Source organism: Pseudochaenichthys georgianus, chromosome 11 (genome assembly GCF_902827115.2).
Source record: "Pseudochaenichthys georgianus chromosome 11, fPseGeo1.2, whole genome shotgun sequence".
Taxonomy (NCBI): Eukaryota; Metazoa; Chordata; class Actinopteri; order Perciformes; family Channichthyidae; genus Pseudochaenichthys; species Pseudochaenichthys georgianus.
Window position 1 is genome coordinate 28,077,755 of NC_047513.1, and position 24,368 is coordinate 28,102,122.

A 24,368-nucleotide genomic window follows, 5' to 3' on the forward strand; every position below is an offset into this window, starting at 1 on the left:
TGTTCTCTTCACGGATGAATCCCGGTTTTCACTGTTCAGGGCAGATGGCAGACAGTGTGTGTGGCGTCGTGTGGGTGAGCGGTTTTCTGATGTCAATGTTGTGAATCGAGTGGCCCATGGTGGTGGTGGGGTTATGGTATGGGCAGGCATATGTTATGGATGACGAACACAGGTGCATTTTATTGATGGCATTGTGAATGCACGGAGATACCGTGACGAGATCCAGAGGCCCATTGTTGTGCCATTCATCCACGACCATCACCTCATGTGCAGCATGATAATGCACGGCCCCATGTTGCAAGGTTCTGTACACAATTCCTGGAGGCTGAAAACATCCCAGTTCTTGCATGGCCAGCATACTCACCGGACATGTCACCCATTGAGCATGTTTGGGATGCTCTGGATCGGCATATACGACAGCGTGTTCCAGTTCCTGCCAATATCCAGCAACTTCGCACAGCCATTGAAGAGGAGCGGACCAACATTCCACAGGCCACAATCAACAACCTGATCAACTCTATGCGAAGGAGATGTGTTGCACTGCATGAGGCAAATGGTGGTCACACCAGACACTGACTGGTTTTCGGACCCCTCGAGACCCCCCCAGACCCCCCCAATAAAGCAAAACTGCACGTTTCAGAGTGGCCTTTTATTGTGGCCAGCCTAAGGCACACCTGTGCAATAATCATGCTGTCTAATCAGCATCTTGATATGCCACACCTGTGAGGTGGGATGGATTATCTCGGCAAAGGAGAAGTGCTCACTATCACAGATTTTTTCAGATTTGTGAACAATATTTGAGAGAAATGGTTATTTTGTGTAGAAAATGTTTTAGATCTTTGAGTTCATCTCACGAAAAATGGGAGCAAAAACAAAAGTGTTGCATTTATATTTTTGTTCAGTGTAGTTGCGTATTTTTCATAGTCTTATATTTCAACAGTTTTACGACAAACTGTGACTTTTTTGACATGGAAATTATTTTTTAAGATTGACAAACATCATATGTGTAATTCGTGGCACAATTTAAACGGCGAAGTCACGCCCATCTACTTCCGCCCCATGGGACCTTATTTCTGAAAACGTATGTATTGAAGTCAATGGGGAGAGAAAGATTATCTTTCGATCCCGTTTGAATTGTGCCACGAATTACACATATGATGTTTGTCAATCTTAGAAAATTATTTCCATGTCAAAAAAGTCACAGTTTGTCTTAAAACTGTTGAAATATAAGACTATGAAAAATACGCAACTAGAAAGACTACAAATCCCAGAGTCGCGTAGGTGAATTTAGCTAGCAGACATGTTACTCACCGAAACCTTGTAAAGCCGGTCCCGCATGCTGGAACCGACTAACTCCCCTTTTGTGTATGTACAGTTGTCAACATGGCCAGACTTGTAGTGATTTTCACCTCTTTTAATACTTTTCGCTTCATTCTGAAAGAAAGAGGTGAAATGTAACGTGACGGCCATCTTGGTGTTGGTGACGTATGCAAGACCAGAGTTGTTGTTCATTGAGCACTTCACACAAAAACATTTGTTACTTCACAGTTTTACGGTACATTTAAAACATTTTGAATTATTATTATCTTTTAAATTGACAAACATCATATGTGTAATTCTTTGCACAATTCAAACGGGATCAAAAGATAATCTTTCTCTCTCCATTGACTTCAATACATACTTTTTCCGAAATAAGGTCCCATCTTTTAGATCTTTGAGTTCATCTCATGAAATGGGAGCAAAAACAAAAGTGTTGCATTTATATTTTTGTTCAGTGTAGAAAGACTACAAATCCCAGAGTCGCGTAAGTGATGTCATAACTGATGTCACAATTGTTTTCCTCCGCTAAATATAAGAGATAGCTAAGATAAGATAACTTTAACAACATGGCTGTGTGCTTAGTACCAGGCTGTAATCATACCAGCAATGGGTCTTGCTCGTTCTTTTGCATCCCGTCTGATGAAAGGCAGGAGTGTCTGGCTGGATCAAGTTAGCTACCTAGCTAGTAGCAAGCACGTTAGTTAGCATTACAGTCTTCGCCTTGTCATTTTTATTAGCCTTAACATCAAGTAACATCAAGTAACCCAAAATGTTAAACAGTAAGAGTAGTAGTCATATTTCGTGAACCCTTTGAAGAGTACTGTCACACCGGTGTGATCATTCTATATAATACACCATTTAAGCCCGGGGGAGAAATGCTAATGCTAAATTAGCATCGGCAATCTTTTCTACTTCATGCTATCTGCACAAATGGTTGACATTAAACATAAAAAATATCAGGCAGTTCAGAGAGAATCAAAGACAGGCAGGCAGCTTTCCATGACATTCTTCTGGACATGTTGATAGTGAGGGTAGTCAATCCCTTGTTTGGCAAGACAGTAGTGACGGCCATCTTGGTGACGTGTGTTGTTCTGCAAGACCAGAGATGTAGTTCATTGACCATTTCACACAAAAAAATGTGTTACTTCACAGTTTACAACACTTTTTTTTTTTTTGACTGGCAAAATTATCTTTTAAATTGACAAACATCATATGTGTAATCCGTGGCACTATTCAAACGGGACCGAAAGATAATCTTTCTCTCCATTGACTTCAATACATAATTTTTCTGAAATATGGTCCCATGGAGCTCCCCCGGAAGGGGAAGGACTTCGCCTCTCTTTAAATACCAAACAGATCACCCATTGTAGCCATGCCTCATACTGCTCATACCCCTCTTTTGCAGCCCTGTTAGAGAAACGCGGATTTTGGGTCCTTAGTTTAAAAAAAAAAAAAAAAGGAGGAGGCGGAGCTAATGCCTGATCAGCATTCTACCGGAGATAAAGTAAAATTCTGCTGTGATAAAACGCCATCCTGTTCTAAACCACGTCAAGGATTATTTCTGAAACAGTATGGAGCTCAAATGCTTTTTCTCTTGCGGGTTTATCACAAGGTGAGTTCTTGTTTTTATTTCCTGCTTTTTAAACACATGTGCTCTCTCCAGTACAGGTTAGCTCTGAGTGTTAGCGAGGCTTGCTAATGTAAACAAAGACGAGATAACGTCCAAAACACATCAGGCATTGTTTTTGATAGTAACTTTCTGTGGGTCCGCCGCCGATTTGACGTCATATCGGCGGCAAATCTGGATCAGCTCCGTTGTACCCCCGTTTTTAAAAGGTTTGGGTACGGAGGAAAAGAGAGAGGGTTATATTTTCTGACGCTGCGTGAGTTCCCAGATGCACCGGGGACACACATTTATGTATAAAAGACATCAAAAAGTGCATTTTGCATGATAGGTCCCCTTTAATATATAACCGCAAAGTTAAGGAAATACAAGAATAAAAGTGTATTATGACATAACATAACATCATCAATTAAATGTTATTTCAATGTTTGTACGATCATGAATTGCTATTATGGTGGAACATATTGAAATGATTGAAAATATATATATTTTCTTTAATAAGCCTACGAATGACAATAGTGACCGGCAGTGGCTCAGTCAGTATAGGGGCTTGGACTGTGAGCCGTAGGGTTGCCGGTTCAAGTCCCCGACCAGACCTGAATATGGAGTGTGGACTTCTACTTGGAGAGGTCCCAGTTCACCTCCTGCCCTGCCGTGGTGCCCTTGAGCAAGGCACCGGACATCCCCCTTCCCCCCCACTCCCAATGCTCCCCAGGCGCTGTACAATAGCTGCCCACTGCTCCTAGTACTAGACTCCTGGTACTAGGATGGGTTAAAAGCAGGGAACACATTTCACTGTGTGTGCTGTGGGCTCTGCATGTGTGACCATTCAATTTCAGGGTTTCATCCTGATTCTATTCTAAAAGTCTTGAATCTAAAGAATCAATCAATTATAAAATGCTTATATTAATTTGGTCTAAAAAAAGATTGGCATTGCCCTTGAAAAAACCATGTTACAAATAGTATATATAATTGTAAATTGCTTGAGATGTGAGTTAAATCTGCTGCTTTTATTTTGAAGGATATGAATTGTCTCATTTCCGGGTTTTTCGTGAACAAAGACGTGAACTTGCCGCGTGCCGCTGGACGCGTGCCGCTTCTCACCGGAAGTGAGGGTCCAGAAGCAGACAGACTGACATCTACATTCATCTTTATATTAAAAATATTGAGTTGCAAAGGGTGAGAGAGATAAGGATGTAATAATAAAAGCAAACTAGAGAAATATTACATTAAATATAAACATGGGCATTATCAGAAAACGGTCCATTAACTTACCTCACTCTGTTTTTTTCAACACGATGAATTACAGCCTTTTACATTCATATAATAAACACAAAATCACATTTTTTAATTCACCAGTTGAGCGTAAATTCAATATGAACATTTAAAATGCTCGATTAAATTCAAATATTCCCAAATCAAAAAGTGACATTTTACAAAAAATAACTAGCATTTTGTTGAGATTAAAAAAGGAATTTAAAGAAACATAACAAAATGAAATGGATAAAAATAACAAATGTCTAAGATTCAACATTTCCCATGATTATTAAGGTAATAATAATAATACATTATATTTATATAGCGCTTTTCTACAACTCAAAGACGTTTTACAGTATGAGACAAAGACAAACAGAAAAGGCAGTCAAGAGGAAGTTGATTGAGAGGGGGGGGGCGGAGCTTATGGGTAGACAAAGTTGAAGAGATGGGTTTTGAGGCGGAACTGAAAGACTGTGAGGGACTCAGAGGGTGTTTCTCAATGTCGAGGACGCTTCCATGGTAGGACAAGTCCCTTCGAGTCAGGTCCTTCAGAAGCGAGGCAAGAATCCTTCCTAGCCTCGGAAAACAGGCGAACAGATGGGCAGGTGTGCGTCAAATGCGAGGCCCCGCCTGAGATGGTGGAGTGCTTTGTAGGTGAGGACCAGAATGTTGTAGTTGATGCGATGGGAGACAGGAAGCCAGTGAAGTTCTATATCGTATAAGGTTGCGCCCTCTAAGGCTATCGCTATTGGGTAATCCCACTGCACGTGTGCAGCACTGACAGACTTATTCCATGCCCACCTATGACGTGGGCCCCACCTCCGGGCTCACTTCCGTATAAATAGGAAGTAGGCCCTACAATCCACTCCTACTTTTCTTCAGCACTCCGTTGCAGAAGCATTGACAGGCAAAACAAGTTCTTTTAAGAGCTACTTACTAAAAAGTAAACATTCCTGGTTCCCCTGGGCCCATCCTCCCTCTCCTCCGGACGGGGGAAACAGGGTTGGGGCCCAGTGTCAACCCGACATATGAGTTACGACCGGAGTTCACGGTGTGAGTTTTGCCGGGGATTAGAGCACGCAAACGCGGCTCTCACTCCCCAGGTGTCGTGCACTCATTGTGTCCGTCTCCCTCTGGTCCACAGGCAGTGGAGAGCGGACGCTCTCGCTGCTGCGGCCGAGGATGATTGGCTAGTCCAGGAGTTTTACTCTGTGGACCAAGCCCTTTATTTATTAGATCCGAGTGGCGGGCAGCAGTCAGGCGACTCCTTCCCCTCCATTCACGGATCACCATGTGGTCCTCCGGCGGGGGAGACGGGGCGGGGGTCAGCCCGGTAGCCGAGCCTAGGTTCGGCTGCCGGGCTGACGACGGGTCAACGGGTCCCTCTATCCGCCATCACGGCTCTGCCGTCGATAGGCGGTATTCTCCAGGAACTCCCGGAGATCATCGGAAAGGCAGCCGCCTAATGAGATCTCCCCGTTCCCCCGGTTCAGGAGAGCTCTCCTCCGGATGACATAAAAAAAGCTGCATAAGCGGCTGCCTCACAGCCTGTCGGTTGTTAGGCAGCAAAGCTTACGGCTCAAACCAGCTGTCTTTAAAACCTGTCGGTTAATTAGACAGCCCGGGTTTGTTTCCTATGTCACAGATGTGCCTCCTATCCACACCTCCGCTCATTCCTCAAGCAGGTTTGAGCGTGAACCTCAATGTCTGTTTTACGAGTTTTCTCCTAAACGGCGACATGAGGAGAGCCGCTGTGTAATACAGCGTGTGGAGGTGCATAAGCCAGCTGTTTGTTACCTGTACGGTTAATAGACAGCAGGGCTCGCCGTTTGAGCCGGCTGTAACCTGTAACCTGCCGGCTGTAACCTGTTAAAGACAGCTCGGATTTTTTTCCTCTGTCCCAAACCTACCTCCTACACACGGTCGTAATGAGCCACGAGTGCCATTATTACAGTGTGGACAGCACTGCACACACCTCCGCTCATCCCTTAGGGGTGTTGAGCGTAAACGCACCTTAAATGTCCGGTTTACGAGCCTTCTCCTAAACGCGACATAAGGAGAGCCTGTGTGAAATGCAACGTCTGGAGGGCTCTGGCGTGGCTCGTCACCATGACAACCACAGCACATCCAGAGCAGGTTCGCGCCTTGAGTGACGGCGCGTGGGTTAGATGGACAGAGGGAAGGTAATATGCAGCAAGGCTCCCCGGTTAAGCCAGCTGCCAATAGCCTATTGGTTACTTGGCAGCATGGCTCGCTGCCTAAGCCGGCTGGGTTTTTTAACTTATCGGTTAATAAAACAGCTGGGCTTGCTATTCAAATCCGTCTACCGTAAACTTTTTGGGTTTCGGCAGCATGGATTTTTCCTCTGCCTCAGACACCTCCTACCCACGGTCGTAATAAGCCCACGGAGGGCCATTATTACGCCTCGTGTGGACAGCACTGCACACACCTCCGCTCATCCCTTAGTGGTGTTGAGCGTGAACGCGCAGTTTCCGAGTATTCTCCTAAACGACGACATATTGAGAGCCTGTGTGAAATGCAGCGTGTGGAGGGCTCTGGCATGGTTTGTCACCAACCACAGCACATCCAGAGAATGTACACCCGGCGCTATCAGAGTACTGTATGGTACTCAGGGTGGCGGCGAGTGTGTCTGATGGACAGATGGATGAGCAGGTGGATGGGCAGAGGGTAGTCTCTGCAATTCGCCTCTCCCCCCGCAGTTCTACGGGATACAGGAAGTCCTGTCATCCCAGGAACAGTGTCTCGCACTCCGTGCAGAGCGGCAGGAACTCTGGTTAAAGAAAGCCTTTTCCCGGGGTTCCTCAAAGGGAAGAAAATCAGGGGTTTTTACTCCCGCTATTTTCTGGTCCCGAAGGAGACGGGGTGGGGGGAATGAGACCCATCCTCGATCTGTCAGTGTCCAACAAGGGAATGGCCTTTTCCCATGCTGACGATCAAACAGGTGCTGCAGTGTGTTCAGCAGGGAGGTGCACATCCATAGTCCTGAAGGATGCTTACCTCCACGTAACCATAATCCCGAAACACAGCAAATTCCTGCGTTTCTCATTCCTGACTCCACACACTTTTTTCAAAGTGGGTGGAGACAGTTGGAGCAGCTACTCAGAATGGGGATGAGGGTTATTTTGCCTGGACGACCGGCTGTAGCTGGTTCGCTCCAGGGAGGAAGCGGCGTACAGACGATACAGCTCGTATCTCATCTGTCAAACCTGGGTTTCATTATCAACTGGAAGAAGAGCTGTCCTCTTCCCTCCCAGACATTTAACTGGGAGTGGAATTGAACTCAGCCCGCATGAGAGCGCGACTCTCACAGCAGAGAATGGAGAAAGTGACAGCTCTCCTCCGGTGCAGCTGTTAACCTGTCGGTTAGCAGGCAGCACGGTTTTTCCTCTGTCCCAGATGTGCCTATACTACACACCGTAATGAGCCCAGGGCTGTTATTATGCACTGTGTGAATAGCACTGCACACACCTCCGCTCATTCCTCAGCGGTTTGAGCGTGAACGCGCCTCAATGTCCAGTTTACGAGCCTTCTCCGAAACAGAGACAGGATGAGAGCCGGTGTGAGATGCAGCGTGTGGAGGCCTCCTCGCAGCCTTTTCGGACCGGGCCCCTCTTGGGTTGCTTCACGGGCAACGGCGGCGAGGGCTCTGACGTGGCTCGTCACCATGACAACCACAGCACATCCAGAGCAAGTCGCTCGCTCTCAGAGTATTACTCAGAGTGGCGACGCGCGTGTTCGATGGACAGATGGATAATAAGCAGCCAGGCTCACCGGCCCCTGACCTGTCGGTTATAGGCAGCATGGCTCGCTGCATAAACCGGCTGTCTTTAAAAACCTGTTGGTTTTTAAGCAGCTCGGACAGCTCTCCTCCGGCGCGTCACACCCCGCGGGGCGGTGACAGCCCTCTCCGTGATGCAGCTGTTAGGCATGATATCAGCTGGTCACGTGGTGATTCCCCTGGGTCTCCTTCATAGTGAGGAGACTCCAGAGGTGGTTTATTTGCCTGCGTATCGACCCCGTGCGTCAGAGGAGACGTATATTCCTCCTTCCGTGGGTTGGGAGGATTTAACCTACTGGAAAAATCTCCACGTCAGTGGGGGTGCCCCTGAGCAGAGTGACGTCACACACCGCAGTGTTCACAGACGCATCTCTCGCAGGCTGAGGAACGTGCATGTCGCAGGCAGTGGGGGGACAGTGGCCGGGTCACATGTCTCTCCATATAAACGTGCTGGAATTACTATATGGAAAGTAATCCAGCACTTCGGCCTGTTGCTGTACAATCAACATGTGTTGATTCGAACAGACAACAGACAGCGGCGGCCTACATAAATCGCCAGGGAGGTATTCGATCAGCGCAGCTGCTGAACACACATCCTACACAGCCAAATGGACAATGTTCTGTTTGGTGTGTAGGGAAAAGCCTGGACCCCGTTGGCCCCCTGCCTCGTGCTGTCGTTCCTCCTGCTGGACAGGAATTGGCTTATAGCACGGTCGAAACATATGCTGCTGCCATTTCATCTTGCCACGTAGATTGGTGTCAGCACGGTGTGTAGTCACCCTCTGACAAAACGTTTTCCACGGGGAGCACAGAGACTCAGACCTGTGTCACGCGCTTTGGCGCCTCAATGGGTTTTGGCTTTAGTGTTACGCGCACTGAGTAAAGCTCCATTTGAACCTTTAGATCAGGTTCCCCTGAAGTTTTTGTCAGCTCTGCTCTTGGCTCTGGCTTCAGCTAAAAGGGTGAGTGATTGGTCTGCTCTCTCGGTGGCTCCGTCATGTCTCCGGATCCAAGGAGATGGCAGCTTAGCTGTTTTGCGCCCTAACCCGGTTTTTATGCCAAAGGTTATCACAAGCTCGTTTTAGATCGAGAGTGATACATTTGGATGGCTTCTTTCCTCCTCCTCACCTCCTTTACGGCGTTGCACGGAGGAATGACAGTGAAAGACATTTGCACTGCTGCATCTTGGTCTTCCCCCTGTTCTTTTATTCGTTTGTATTTGAGGGATGTCTCCCATTCCTCTCTGACACATTCAGTACTGAATAGTCTGCCAGAATGAGTAATGTCGGGGTTTTTCAATTGCATGCCGTCTCTCCTGCCTGTCGGCACTTAGAGAGCGGCCTTTTGTTCCCCTCTCTTGATCGTTTTTAACAAGTGAGACTCGATCTCTACTTTTTATAAACGACAGGTAGCCCGAGTAAGCCTACCTTTGTTCCCTGATGGAGAATATTCATTTTTTAATGCTATATTCCCTGGGAATGTGATGCGTTATTAACTGAGGAGGTGTGTTTGGTGCTTCTGGTAACGGACGGAACCAGTGGGGCGTGGACTACATCCTGCTTCGCCCTTAACCCAATAGCGCTAGCCTTAGAGGGCGAAGCCTTATACGATATATGACTGGGGTTACGTACTGTAACCCAGTTTCTATGAGTATAGGCGCAGCCCTCTAAGGTTCGGGCCCCACTGGCTCCGCGAATAGCTGAAGAAAAGCTGTTGGAGTGGATTGTAGGGCCTACTTCCTATTTATACGGAAGTGAGGCCGGAGGTGGGGCCCACGTCATAGGTGGGCGTGGAATAAGTCTGTCAGTGCTGCACACGTGCAGTGGGAGTACCCAATAGCGATAGCCTTAGAGGGCGGCGCCTATACTCATAGAAACTCATAGAGGACTGGGGTGATGTGATGCCATGATCTGGTATGCGCAAGGAGTCTAAAGTTTAAAAGGTAGTACATTTGCAAGAAAAAACAACACAAACAATTTCCCTAAGATAAAAGTACAATTTTATTTTCAGTGTTTCTTCTTAAATGTGTGATATTATTCCGTTAGTTTGAACCACTTTTGTTGTTTTCTGATAATATACACCATATCCCCCAGCTTTTTAAACATATTAATACGCCTAATTTGTCAAAAAGTAATCGTCAAAATATTAGCACTGTATTTTTTACTTTCACTAAATCAATGACCTGAAATTATAAATGGTTTCCTTTCACCATCTAACCGCTGCTCTCTGTGGTGAAGCTGTGAAGACTCATGTCTAACAGGAAGTGGTCGGACACACACACACACACACACACACACACACACACACACACACACACACACACACACACACACACACACACACACACACACACACACACACACACACACACACACACACACACACACACACACACACACACACACACACACACACACACACACACACACACACACACACACACACACACACACACACAGTAAAGAGACAGAGACTCGCTGTGACACGTTACAGCCAGTGTTTAATCGAATATGTTTATGCATTAAATGTACAGCAGACTTATAGCACTATCATGGTGATGGGCTCCCTCCATGCCAGACAAATAAAAGAAATAATAACAACACTACGAACACGTCCGCTGCATGAACACACACATCCTGAGGCCATGCACTAATATCCACCAAAAGCACTGGGAGAGAAAGTAAAAGCACTCACTCAGAATGATCCGTTTACAGAAACCATCACATGGAATGGGAATAATAAAGATAAGAGGAGCGACCATGTTATAAACAATGCAACAACATTACAACGATACAATAACAGTATTAAAGCTTTTCATGACCATATCAACATTCAGTGTATTGGAATCCCAATAGACTCTTTGTATAAAAAAGAAGCTTTTCAAGTCAGCATGGAACAAATAAGAGTTCATTTTCCAGGTTTTGGGGGGGGGGGGCTTCCATAGATTTGGGAGGTGTGTGTGAGTGTGTGTGTGTGTGTGTCTATGTGGCGTAGCGTTTGGTCCACTGTTTGGCTATCCTGTCGTGCTCCGCTCTGTTGGTCAGGTACTGTGTGGCGATGCTTCCCACCAGAGGGTCGGCTGAGAACACAAGAGAACAACTCAGTGAGAATTGAAACAACCAATACAAACAACCAATACGAACAACCAATACAAACAACCAATACAAACAACCAATACAAACAACCAATACAAGTGTCACAGTATCCTTATTTTGGTGTAAAAGGTTAAAACAACAGGGCCACGTTTCAAAGGGGCCCAGAAGTAAACAAAGGAGTCCAGTGGAGGCGTTTTCAGGCAGTTCGTGGGAGAGGAAACCAATGGTGCAAATGTGATCCACTTTTCCACTTTAATAAACTCAGTATTCAGATTTAATTCTTATTCTAATATTTCCTATATCTTTGTCTTAACGGGCTCTGTTCTGCTTTTCGTTGGATTTTTTCATCATTAAGCGGACATCTCTAACGGCCCCTACACACGGCGGCGTGCGTTGAAGCTTGCCGGTGGGCGTGTCTGAAGCTCGACCAACAACCAATGAATCTCCCGCCCCGGACACACAAGCACGCGGTTTGATTGGTTAGAGCTTGTACTGGCATATGATTCGATTGGCTGACGCTTCCGTCGAAGCTTCAAAAGTAGAACATTGCTCAACTTTTGAAGCGAGCAACGCGAAGCGACGGAACCACAATGCAGTTCGGCAAAGTGTGACGTCACCACATTCAAAGTGAATGGGCAGAATCGTTGAAGCTTCAACGCACGCCGCCGTGTGTAGGGGCCGTAAGAGGTTGACCAATCACAACAGAGCCGGCCAGCTAACCAATCAGAGCAGACTGGGCTCTGGTTTCAGACAGAGGGTGAAAAGAGGTGCTTTTCACCATTATGAGAAAAATAAAGAGCTTTTTGAACATTAAAGTATGGAGACATGTCCCAGTAGAGAAACTACATGATATACACCTACAAATTAACACAATTTAAAATCTAAAATAAAAAATGTCTTTCTGTATTTGTCCTCAAGTAAGTAACAATACTGTGAGTAGAGAAAATAACAACAACACCACACTCCGATTTCTCTTTACGGCACAATGTAAACAAGCCTCATAACTGCATTGTTCCTGACCACTTTCTGCAGTATGAATGTGTACAAATGATCTAATTATTGCAATACTGAGTAAAGGTAGGGTAGGTAAGAATGGAGAAACCAGCTCGAGTGCGCTAGAATTTGAAAGTACCGCAAAAAATCTGCCCCTTCCTTCAGACTTCCTCACAGAGCCCCTCCTCCAACACACACGAACGCGCACATGACCAATGAGGGCATGAGATCAGTTTGTGCCTCGATGGAAGGCTGACAGGCAGGTAGTATTGTATGTATTTATTGTCAAAGCATTTAATATATTCATTGCTATCGAGATGTTAAGAGCATTCCATGGAATATAACAAAGTCTTTCTGAAGTGAATTACCTACCCCGCCTTTAAGGAACTATTAAAAAAGGAACCATTGGAAAACGGTGCATTTAAAAGACGACATTACACTGGGTTAATGTAGATTCAAACACCTAACTACATATCTCCAGCCCCTTCAGAAGGAGCTTCACCAGCCGAGTCCATTAACAGTTTTGATCCAGATTGAAGATTTGATCCTCTGAGGCGGAGCGAGTGTTATTACAGCTCTGACACACTGACAGCCCTGCAGCTACAGAGGGGATAACGCAGACACCTTTATTATAAAAGACCGGCCTGAATATCACCACCGGCCTGAAATATGATCCGGCCCTGCAGGAGGAATCCCTGCGGCTTTGTTAAAAATCTTACATTGCTTTTTGGTGGTTGCAAAAGGAGGGAAAAGAGTAAAAAATAAAAACATTGCTACCAAAATGTAGGAAAGTAAAAGTATAAAGTAGCACAGCCTGAAAAATACTCAAGTGAAGTACATGTACCTTACATTTTCACTTAAGTACAGTACTGACAAGAACAACCAGACTCAGTGACAGCTTCATCGCGCAGGCAATAAGACTGTTAAACAACTGCTGAAACAATTTCATAACATTCATCTGCTACTTAGTAATTATTTATCTAATATATCATTCCAAAAACGTGTATATAGACTCGTATTGCACTTTTTTTTCTCTCAGTTTAAAAAAAAAACATTTTTCTTTTTGTATTACTTTTAATATAGTATATTTTAATATTGTTTTAATATTGTCTGCTTATCTGTATTATTGTGTTGCATTGTTGGAGAAGCCTGTGACCTAAGATGTTCAACGACATCATTACTCTGTAGCTATGTTAGTTTGACAATAAAGAACCTTGAACCTTGAACCTGAGTAAATGTACTTTACACCCCTGGGTAGAGATGTGATTTCGGGACGTGATGAGCGACGGGTCGATTAACTGTCATTCAATCCGCCTCCCCCACTTTAATGAGCTACATGCCAAAGATCTCCTCTCCCTGCGTGGGAGGAAAGCTTCTGACTGAAGGCGGAGTAGGGATATTTTTAGCGTTTTCTCTTTAGACATTCAGCACTTGAGGCATTTTTATCCTTCACACAACACCCTCCATTGTTCAGGAGCCTACAAGTGGTCGTTTGGAACAACTGTAAAGAATTTGGAGGAATCTGGGGATTCAATGTTAATCAGATTTAGAAAAATATGCTTGGATATCCAGGACTTTCATCCAGCAGAACGCTCTTCATACTCAATCACGTTTTGAGAGACACATATTCTTGGCACATAGCTGTAAAGTAAAACAAACATGCAGCAGAAAAACCTGCTTTAGTTCAGTAAAGCCTCAGTTTGGGTTGAAATAAGTATAAATGGCACAGCTTTTGAAGGTATGGACGTTAATAAAAATGTAATAATTTCAACTAAACGGCATAGTTGAATACTCGATGCTGATTGGTCAATTTTGAACAGACTGTAGACAGGAAGAGAACACTTTGTTCAAAATGGTGGGAAAAGTAAAAGTGAGATCATTGTGCTCTTGAGGCAGGGTTTAAAAGACAGACTTTGATGAGGCAAGAGGCAGAAAGAGATAAGGAAAGTCTCTCTTTTCATAGTGGGGACGGGGTGTCGATCAAATCTCTTTTGTGTAATAGTTTAAAGGAATCATTTGATCTCTGAGGAGGAGGAGGAGGAGGAGGAGGAGGAGGAGGAGGAGGAGGAGGAGGAGGAGGAGGAGGAGGAGGAGGAGGAGATGATTTTCTTTCTCATTTTCACCCACAGAGAGGAAGAATCTGCGCGGCTTAGTTATCAAACAGCGATCCCCGCAGAGAGGTCTTCACCATCAGGACTATCAGACCCCCCCCCCCTCACCATTTCCTGTCCCTTACCATCTTGTTCCCCGTTATCCACATGTCATTACTCTGCACCGCTCAATGATTCTTATCCTATTCATTATTTCATGCTCAACCTGCGACTTCTGTTCTGCTTTTTGCCCTCTGCTCGACATTCATTCCTGGCAGCTGAGGAACAGTCGTACTGGTTTAACTGGTCCATAAGATCCTCCTCTGCTTCTTCACCAGAGCCTGATGGATGTCATTAGCGTCAAGCGAGTTGACGTCTTGTCCTTGATGTTTCAGGTGTTTACAGGGCTGTGTTTATTTCACTGCCCAGGCTAATGGTTTATGGAACAATATCATAAGAGGATGAATGCAAGCGCTATGAAAATAATGTCATGTATTTGTTCTACTTTGAATGCCAACAATTGCACATTTACCTTATTTATATAAAAGACTTCATATATTTGGATATATCTGCTACAATTATATGAAGTATTTCGACCCAGATGATTTATTTAAGATTTCGAAGGCTAATGAATCTCAAGGTCGGTGCATGTGGATTTAAATCGTCCGCCCTCTTATCATCACCGTATTTAATTAGTAATCATTTATGCTTCGATAAAACCATTACAGAATATTACGTAATGGAGACGCTCTTCTGAAATCTAAGTAATGTTAACTTAAAGATAAGATTAAGATACAATTAAATGAGATTAGATAAGACACCGTACAGATAAAATAAAGGTGGGGGAGCAATTATAGTAAAACACAGAAAAAAGGACAGGTAGGAGTTCACATAAGGATATAAGGATGAAGAGATGTGAGTAACAAAAACATTAATAGGATTACGGTAAACACTGAGTAGCTGATTTGCAAATATGATTATTCTATAAAGAATATAAATGTATCTGTGTGCAGGAGCTGTGTTACACACACCTGCAGTCTGTCATCAAAGTGACACGCGTCCGTTTACATTACCCACACAGACAGGACCTGTCAGTCAACCTGCCACAGCTTAACATGGAAGGAGATATGAGGAGAAGTGTGTGTGTGTGTGTGTGTGTGTGTGTGTGTGTGTGTGTGTGTGTGTGTGTGTGTGTGTGTGTGTGTGTGTGTGTGTGTCTCTCACCAGGGTTGCAGTCAGTCAGCAGGGAGCAGATGGACAGCAGCACCTTGGAGATGGTGAGAGCAGGACTCCAGTTGTCCTTCAGGATGTCCAGACAGATCACACCCTGACTGTTGATGTTGCAGTGGTAGATCCTGGTGCGGAAAGTCACCTACACACACACAGACACAACATATGAGTTTCCTGTAAACTAGAATAAAACCCGACTCTTATAAGGCACTTTCACACCAAATACTTTGCCGTACTTAGTTCCCAGTACTTGGTTCTGAACTAAAGAGTTCTGATGAACTAAAGAACAGATCGCGTTCACACCGGAATAAGTTCCCTGAGGGAGGATTAGGCAAATGAAGCCGCTGACGTCACTTCTTCTTCTTCTGCTTTGGGTTTACTGGCAGGCCGCAAACAACTTACTGCCGCCCAAAGTCCCCGGCCGGAAGTCCCCGGAGATAGGGACTGGCTTCAGTAGAAGCTGCTGGGAGTCCCAGCAGCTTCTACTGAAGCCTTCCGAGTAAATCGCCAGAACGCCGACACCTCCTCATCTCCACCGCTCCCATGCTTTCTTTTGTGTTGCCATAAATTAGTCTCTCTCCGTTTGTGCGCTGGGCTAATGCTAATAATGCTAATGCAAGGATAATAAAATGGCGGCTTCACAAAACTTTTTGGGAGTTTTACGGGGCGTGGTTTGCAATCCGCCCAGCCAATCAGACACAGGAACCTTTTTCTCCCATGAAAGTACCTGCTCTCTAGCAGGGACGGAAAAGGGGGTGAAAAGGTTCTCATGAACTAAGTTCTAGTTCCGGATTTCTTTGGTGTGAACGCACTTTTTCAGAACTATATCGGAACTATACTGGGAAAAGTACTCGGTGTGAAAGCGCCTATAGAGGGCAGATGCTGCTGATGTTCAAGTGTATATCAGTATGTAGTGTCTCTACTTTAAAGAGTCCTCTCCTGCTGATGTCCAGGTGTATATCAGTATGTAGTGTCTCTACTTTAAAGAGTCCTCTCCTGCTGATGTTCAGGTGTATATCAGTATGTAGTGTCTCTACTTTAAAGAGTCCTCTCCTGCTGATGTTCAGGTGTATATCAGTATGTAGTGTCTCTACTTTAAAGAGTCCTCTCCTGCTGATGTTCAGGTGTATATCAGTATGTAGTGTCTCTACTTTAAAGAGTCCTCTCCTGCTGATGTTCAGGTGTATATCAGTATGTAGTGTCTCTACTTTAAAGAGTCCTCTCCTGCTGATGTTCAGGTGTATATCAGTATGTAGTGTCTCTACTTTAAAGAGTCCTCTCCTGCTGATGTTCAGGTGTATATCAGTATGTAGTGTCTCTACTTTAAAGAGTGCTCTCCTGCTGATGTTCAGGTGTATATCAGTATGTAGTGTCTCTACTTTAAAGAGTCCTCTCCTGCTGATGTTCAGGTGTATATCAGTATGTAGTGTCTCTACTTTAAAGAGTCCTCTCCTGCTGATGTTCAGGTGTATATCAGTATGCAGTGTCTCTACTTTAAAGAGTCCTCTCCTGCTGATGTTCAGGTGTATATCAGTATGTAGTGTCTCTACTTTAAAGAGTCCTCTCCTGCTGATGTTCAGCTGTATATCAGTATGTAGTGTCTCTACTTTAAAGAGTCCTCTCCTGCTGATGTTCAGGTGTATATCAGTATGTAGTGCCTCTACTTTAAAGAGTCCTCTCCTGCTGATGTTCAGGTGTATATCAGTATGTAGTGTCTCTACTTTAAAGAGTCCTCTCCTGCTAATGTTCAGGTGTATATCAGTATGTAGTGTCTCTACTTTAAAGAGTCCTCTCCTGCTGATGTTCAGGTGTATATCAGTATGTAGTGTCTCTACTTTAAAGAGTCCTCTCCTGCTGATGTTCAGGTGTATATCAGTATGTAGTGTCTCTACTTTAAAGAGTCCTCTCCTGCTGATGTTCAGGTGTATATCAGTATGTAGTGTCTCTACTTTAAAGAGTCCTCTCCTGCTGATGTTCAGCTGTATATCAGTATGTAGTGCCTCTACATGTCTCCATGCTTTAATCTTTAATCTCTTTATTGTTCTCATACTGTCTGTGCTGCAGCACCTCTTTTCACCCTCCGCCTGAAACCAGAGCCCAGTCTGCTCTGATTGGTTAGCCGGCCGGCTCTGTCGTGATTGGTCATAAATAATGACCAAGACTTTGCCATTGTTTATTTGGATATATCTGCTACAAACTAACATTACCCATAACTATGTATTCTCACGTTAAGGCTACAGAATCACAAGGTCAATACATGTGGATTTAAATCTTCGACCCTCTCAACATCACCATATTTAAATAGTAATCATTTATGTATCACTTAATAATTAAATTCAGAAAGGAGATAAACAGCCTTGTAAAATCACTATTCACATCCTACGTGCTGCCTGCCGGGACACATCCAGCTGTAGAAATACAATCATACACTGATTGATTTCCAAACAAGCCTTTAATGGATGTCTGCCAATACACCAATGCAGTGTAAACATTATGGCAGCTCCACGGTGAATGCACAGCTCGATACAGAGGAGCATTGATGGTGTCTCTGCAGAGTGAAGAGCCTCACATCAGCACTACATCATTAAGGATTGACCTCTGACCTCTGAGCTGCTGACCAGGCATGCCTCCCCCCTTTCCTCCCCCTTTCATCCTCATTAACTCCACGTTCCTCCCTTCACATCTCCTCGTTATGAGAGACAAACAGCCGCCAGCCCTCTCGCACTCACATGAGAAGCAAACGGTCTGCTTGTTCTGGCTTGTATTCCTGTTTTCAACCGTCATAATCGACCCTGAAGGCAGCATCTTCCTGGTTGCCTCCACAAAAAGCCACCGTGATATTTCCACTGGCTTTTATAATCTCACCGTTTGTGATACTTTGTCTATAAAGGTTGTTCACCAGTGTTGTATTTACTGACGTATTTGATGTAGTAGAAACAACATCTCTTCAGCTTGTGCTAACAACCAAAAACACATTCAGAACACCATTGAAGAGGGGAAAGGAAGCGATAAGTGCTTACTCATTTCAGGGTTTTGTTACAAGAAATATGGCATGGATGGTCGAGGGCAGGTTTCGTGTCCAGGTTAGCGTTAGCATGCTAAAGCAGCCAGTGTGGTTTCATTAACAGCTTGTTGATGCTAACAGATACTGATGCTGCCTCCCCGCAACAACAGTCTTTTTTTACCTCTCCCTGTTTTACAGATTCCTCTTCAGCAACAACCTCCTCACTTGTTAGCTAAACAGCGCTGATTCTGGGTCAGTACAGTTTAGGAGAGAACACTTCTCCATCTAAATATCAAAAGCAAACAGAGTGGCTAAAATTACCTTAGATATACATGCTTCCTACAGCACGGTTTATTTAGCTGTACGTGTCAATATGACTCTTAAAAAACACTTTTAAACCTTAATCCAACATCACGCCTCTCCTTACTGAATGGTCCATATTGAAGCAGGGTAAACACGGCAGACATCCTGAAATACTTTTCCTGTTTATTTTTGCAACACGTGTCTTTAAATAGCTGAGAGAGAGAGAGAGAGAGAGAGAGAGAATTATCACACTCAGAAACCAAAAACCCCGCTGTAAGCGCGGCTCAAACCGAGGGAGGATGCAACCGCGTGTAATTACTGACACACAGTTGCATCAGCAGAACACACACTCATACACACACTGGTCATACACACTCATACACACACTGGAGGGAAGCCAAATGCTGCTGAACGGATATCAGACGAGGAAACAATAACAAGAAACGGCTAAGTCTTGTGATATTCTATTTCAGCAAATCCCATGTCTTTACTATGTGTGTGTGTGTGTGTGTGTGTGCGTGTGTGTGTGCGTGTGTGTGTGTGTAGCCTGATATATGCTTCCTCTTTACCACAGAGCTCCATTGTGAGATTACATCGTTGAGCCTCCGTGTTGACATCTTCCTTTATTGACAATGACAGTGTGTTCTAACTTCTTCTGTATATGTCATACAGTGTATTTTAAAAGAAAATAAGGTCCCATCATTTATCTTCAGTGCGGCTGTCTCCATTATTTTGTAACGAACATTAGACTGTGTGTGTGTGTGTGTGTGTGTGTGTGTGTGTGTGTGTGTGTGTGTGTGTGCAGTGTATCGCTCACCTTTGGAGGTTTGAAGGGGTAGTCTGGTGTGAAGGCGATGTCGAGGAAGAACACCCCCCCCTCGTACACGGAGCCGGGGGGGCCGAGGATGGTGGACCTCCACTCGTAGATGTTGTCCCCTTTAGGACCAGCACTGGAAGAGAAAAAAGGAGGACATTTTAGTGTTTAGAGAAACTACACTTCACATGTTCTCTGCAGCAGCAAAGGAGAGGATTCATCCGCCGTGGAAAATAGTCCCTCAAAAATATAGTATGAGGGCGATACTGTGGCGCTGATCTTGCATATATATGATATATATCAATTCTGGCGAGAACATGGCGCCCTTATACAAGATGGCGCCACGGACGTCAACAACAACGTGATGTCAGAGCTCCGTAAAAACTAAAATGTCTCTGCAGTCAATGTTCATATTTTTGGAGTCGTTAAATCGTTTTTGAAGAACAGAAATATTGTATTCTTTGCATTTTACGGGAAAAATCTGCATTTTGGTATGAGGGCACACGCCGAAGCATCGCCCTGGTTACCCGCTTTAAACAAAACCATGTGCTATTCATGTAGGTAACTGAGCCCTTTTTGAAAATTAAACTAGACATGTGAGAGTCTTTATCTAATATGTTAAGTGTTGCAATTCGTTTTGATTGTATTTAGTCTTTTTTGTCAAACATGTAATTGTTAAAGCCAGATTCTAATAAACTGGGTCAGGCTCTTATCCTGTAATTACTGATTCTCAGCTGCAGCAAATGAAATAAAATAAAGTGTCTGTTTGCGTGATAATCATCTGTTAAATCAGCCGCACTGAGCCGCTGTTTCAACTTCCTGTCATCAGATGATTGTGCTTTACAGCAGAGAGGATAACAACGAGTGTCTGAGAGCCGGAGAAATGAGGAGTGTGATCAATGTCATGTGGATGACTGATCTGTCTGCAGCCAGGCGAGCGGGAAACACACACACTTACACAGTAAGTGTTGAGCAGCATTGGTGTCCTCACTGTTCACCGGCTGCTGAGCTCCATTGCTGCCTTGATTCTCGACAATAACACACACCGGAAAAAACACACACAGCTGCGAGGAGGGAGGCACTAATCCAATTCCATCTTCTGTTGGAATTAGGCCAGATGCCCCTGTCGGTTTCTTGTATCACACACACACACACACACACACACACACACACACACACACACACACACACACACACACACACACACACACACACACACACACACACACACACACACACACACACACACACACACACACACACACACACACACACACACACACACACACACACACACACACACACACACACACACACACACACACACACACACACACAACACACACACACACACACACACACACACACACACACACAGGTCAGGCCACCGCCTCATGCTGAGCAGCAGAGTGATTTTATTTCTCGGCTATTTGCATCCATCCAGGAGGACATAACTCATACATGACACACAACTGTGTCAAATCACACGTGATTTTTAGTCGAACCCTATAGCAGCCAGGTTGTCTTTAAAATCACGCTGCGGGCTTCTAAACGTTCACAGACACAGATTTCTCTCTCGCTGCGTTCCCACAGCTCAGTGCAGCATCTGGAAATGTTCCTGTTCCTGCAGATTGAACGCTGCTCCGACAGGATTTTAGATCTGGTAGAGAAGTATCTTTAAGAGACATTTAGGCGTATTTCTATAAATGTTTATGTTGGAAAGAAAGTTGTGCATTTTATTTGAATGAATTGAATAACAAAGAATAAAAACAATACCGTTTCTATAGTTTTGTATGTACTGCGTTAGGTTTCTGTTTACTATTGAGTACGACCTAGTTTCATGCCGTAAAGCAGACTCTAGTACACAGGACCAAGAGGATGCACGCCTGAGAGTAATAGTACTTATTATATTGAGTAAAAAGTGTAGAAAGTCGGTAGTTGACCGCCAAGAGATAAATGGAATTAACATGAAGAAAACCCTCAAGACCCACCAATAGGGTTGGGAACCGAAACTCGGTTCCAGATGAGAACCGATAAGAAAATGCCGGGTACCGGGTGCCCATACAAAATACACAATTTTGGTTCTGCTTAACGGTTCCTAAACGTGGTAGACCCTGTATTCCAGCGGGTCCGTTTGCGCCGCTGTGACCCGGTGGAAATACAGGGTCAGGGTGTTCTGGAGAATCACAGAACGGCCGGTCGTCAGCGGGCTTGGTACGCTGACGGCCGGCACCGCCCTTCATTTTTTTAAACGGCATCATGTAAGTTGCGCTGACAGGCGACAGAGATCCACAGTTGCCCCGCAGCGAGGCTCCCCCGCCCTCCCGTAGACAGTTCACGAGCTCAGTCACTTCATAACACCTACGATGGGTCGCGGTAAACGCTCTGAAGTGAGGCTCCACTACACTAAGAAAGAAAAAGACAAGGCACAGTGTAATGCCTGTTAATAGCTTGCCACAGGCATAGCTCAGTTAAAATAAAGCACAGCTATTGTGCAATACATTTGTATTGCATGTATATTTTTTATTTGTAAAAATGTCAGTTAAAGCTTAAACGAATAAAGATATTTTTGTTAACTAAACGTTTGACCTCTTTCTTTTACAATTTTGGAATCGAAACGGGGAATCGATAAGCAGAACCGGAATCGATACATTTCAAACGATACCCATCCCTATCCATCAATGACTACATGTTCTTCGTTAAAGGTATTTGGAGGAAGCGGCGCCGGCCTGTGAACTATGTATTTTTGATAATGGGCACTCCAGCGTCTGTATTCCAGCAGCTGCCCTCGTGCTGTCAGACTGACGGAGGATCAGCAGAATCACCTGAGGTCTGAGTGAGGAGTTGTATTTAAGAGGCTGCTGCTGCTGCAGATACAGCGAGGAAGAGGAGAGGTGTTCGTAATGAAGGCTAAATGACGATGATGGCACCCGGCTATTTCACACCGTGTCAATTTCCACACCATAAGCCATTAATAAAGACCCTGCAGCAGCAGAGGAGCGCTATAATTGACACGAGGATGTTTCTCCCTCCTCCGTCCTGTGAGCTCTTTATACAGCCTCGACGTGACCACTGAAAAAAACAACGATGAGGATTTAACCAGTTGAGCCCCGAGTAGGGATGGGTATCAGTAAGGTTTTAACGGTACTACTACTTTTATCGATACCGCTTATCGGTCCGGTCTTTTAACGGTACTCCGTTAGAGCCAATTAAATCGAGGGGAAGTTTCTAAAATCCATCTAAACAGTACCCATTGGTGAATGAAGCTGTCATACACTCTCGTAGCAGCTAATAGGAATTCTCCGTTATTGACATAACAATGGAATGATGATCAGTAATCATTTCAAAGTGACACAGACACATTGGATTAACCTTCAGCAGCGTTTTTATCGTTTTAATGCCATTGAGCAAAAATCATGTCTGGATGGAAATAAACTGAAGATGTTGAGGCCAAGATGTACCAGATCAACGGCAGAAAGGTAGATTATCTGATGCCAAAAGAGAGGGAAATGTATGCAGATTGACTAAATAGCCAAGAGCATGCTGTGAGTCAGACGAAGAATAACTCTGGTTGTCTTATTGCATACTCTAAAAGGAAACACATTTGTCTATATATTGCTTTATATTTTGATAAATATCAGGATGCTATTTATTTGCACCTTAACACGTGTAACACTCGAAGATTTTCTCAGGAACCTTGTGGTTTTCATTCTGAACAAATCGAGTATTTTAAGTCTTTGATATTGTTGGTCATGTTGGCCGCCACCAACAGGTATCATCTCAACGCAGTTACACATTCAAACACAGCATGAGGAATGATCGGCTGCTAGTGAAACATTTAGCACATCGTGACATTTCATGGAGGAGCTTTACATTTTGTTCTGATAACGTTGTATTTCTTAGCGTAGAAGCCTGTTCAAATGAACAGAGTATAAGAGTAAAGATAAAGCTACCTTACATCCGTAACTATTATTAACACCTGAATAAAATCCCTGCTACAGAGAAAAAGAAAGTCCTGCTCTGGGAAACACTCCAGCTCTCTGAAGCCGCAATAATAATAAACACGCTTTCTAAATCTCTGTGCCATGTCGAGACCAGCGGAGCCACATTCCTATTAAACTTAAACACACACAGCGAGGAGGGGGCAGCTCAAATAAGAGCGTTTGCACTTCAAACACAGCGCTCAAACACACAGGAGCTGAAAGACAAACTGTCAGCAGAGTGTGTTCAGCTTCAATCGTCACATCAGCCCGAAACAGGACGGAGTCAACGTGAGAAACCGGACAGAAAAGGGTGACGACAGCTCATCATCTTCAAAAGATACACTTTCTGCTCATCTTCATCGCTTTGTTATTGACGAGAGTTTAAGTTGAAGAGAACACAGGTTTGGTGAAAAATGAATAAATGGAATGGTATAACATGTTAGTCAATACAGTCTAATTTACCTCTACCTTTCATATTGAAATATAGTTTTACAATAGAGAACCGCAGTGACGCGTCGTAAAACCTGGAAGTAAGTTAGCATTTTTAGCACTTCCGGTTCCTTCGTCAAAAAAAAGCAATGCATTTTCTCCATAGGGTTTTGGAAAATAGCTCGGAATAAGGTCTGTGGTTGAGACACATTTAAGAGATAAATCACGTTTTGTTCTACGACAGTAGATACATCAGCAGTGACCCCACTGGTGATTTTTGAAGAGTTTACGTGTCTGAAAAACGATGGTTGTTACCGAGTGGCTGAATAGGACTACAGAAATTGTCGAGGCCGTTGTACGTCATTACACCGAACACGTAAACACTCCTGCTAAGTTTGTTTCCCCCTGTGTTCTACTTGAAAGCAAG

General features: G+C 44.3%; 1 protein-coding gene across 1 annotated transcript in view; it reads right to left on the reverse strand.

Annotated features, from left to right (window-relative positions):
* Window positions 1-10,480: 10,480 nt before the first annotated feature.
* LOC117455540 (ubiquitin-conjugating enzyme E2 E2-like) overlaps window positions 10,481-24,368 on the reverse strand; it is a 61,787-nt gene continuing 47,899 nt past the window's right edge. Inside the window, exons 4-6 of the mRNA XM_034095078.2 lie at window positions 19,533-19,665; window positions 15,403-15,550; window positions 10,481-11,079 (exon numbers count right to left, since the gene is read on the reverse strand). Coding sequence (XP_033950969.1) covers window positions 10,982-11,079; window positions 15,403-15,550; window positions 19,533-19,665 — 379 coding nt within the window. The 3' untranslated portion in view covers window positions 10,481-10,981. The remainder of the gene's footprint in view (window positions 11,080-15,402; window positions 15,551-19,532; window positions 19,666-24,368) is intronic.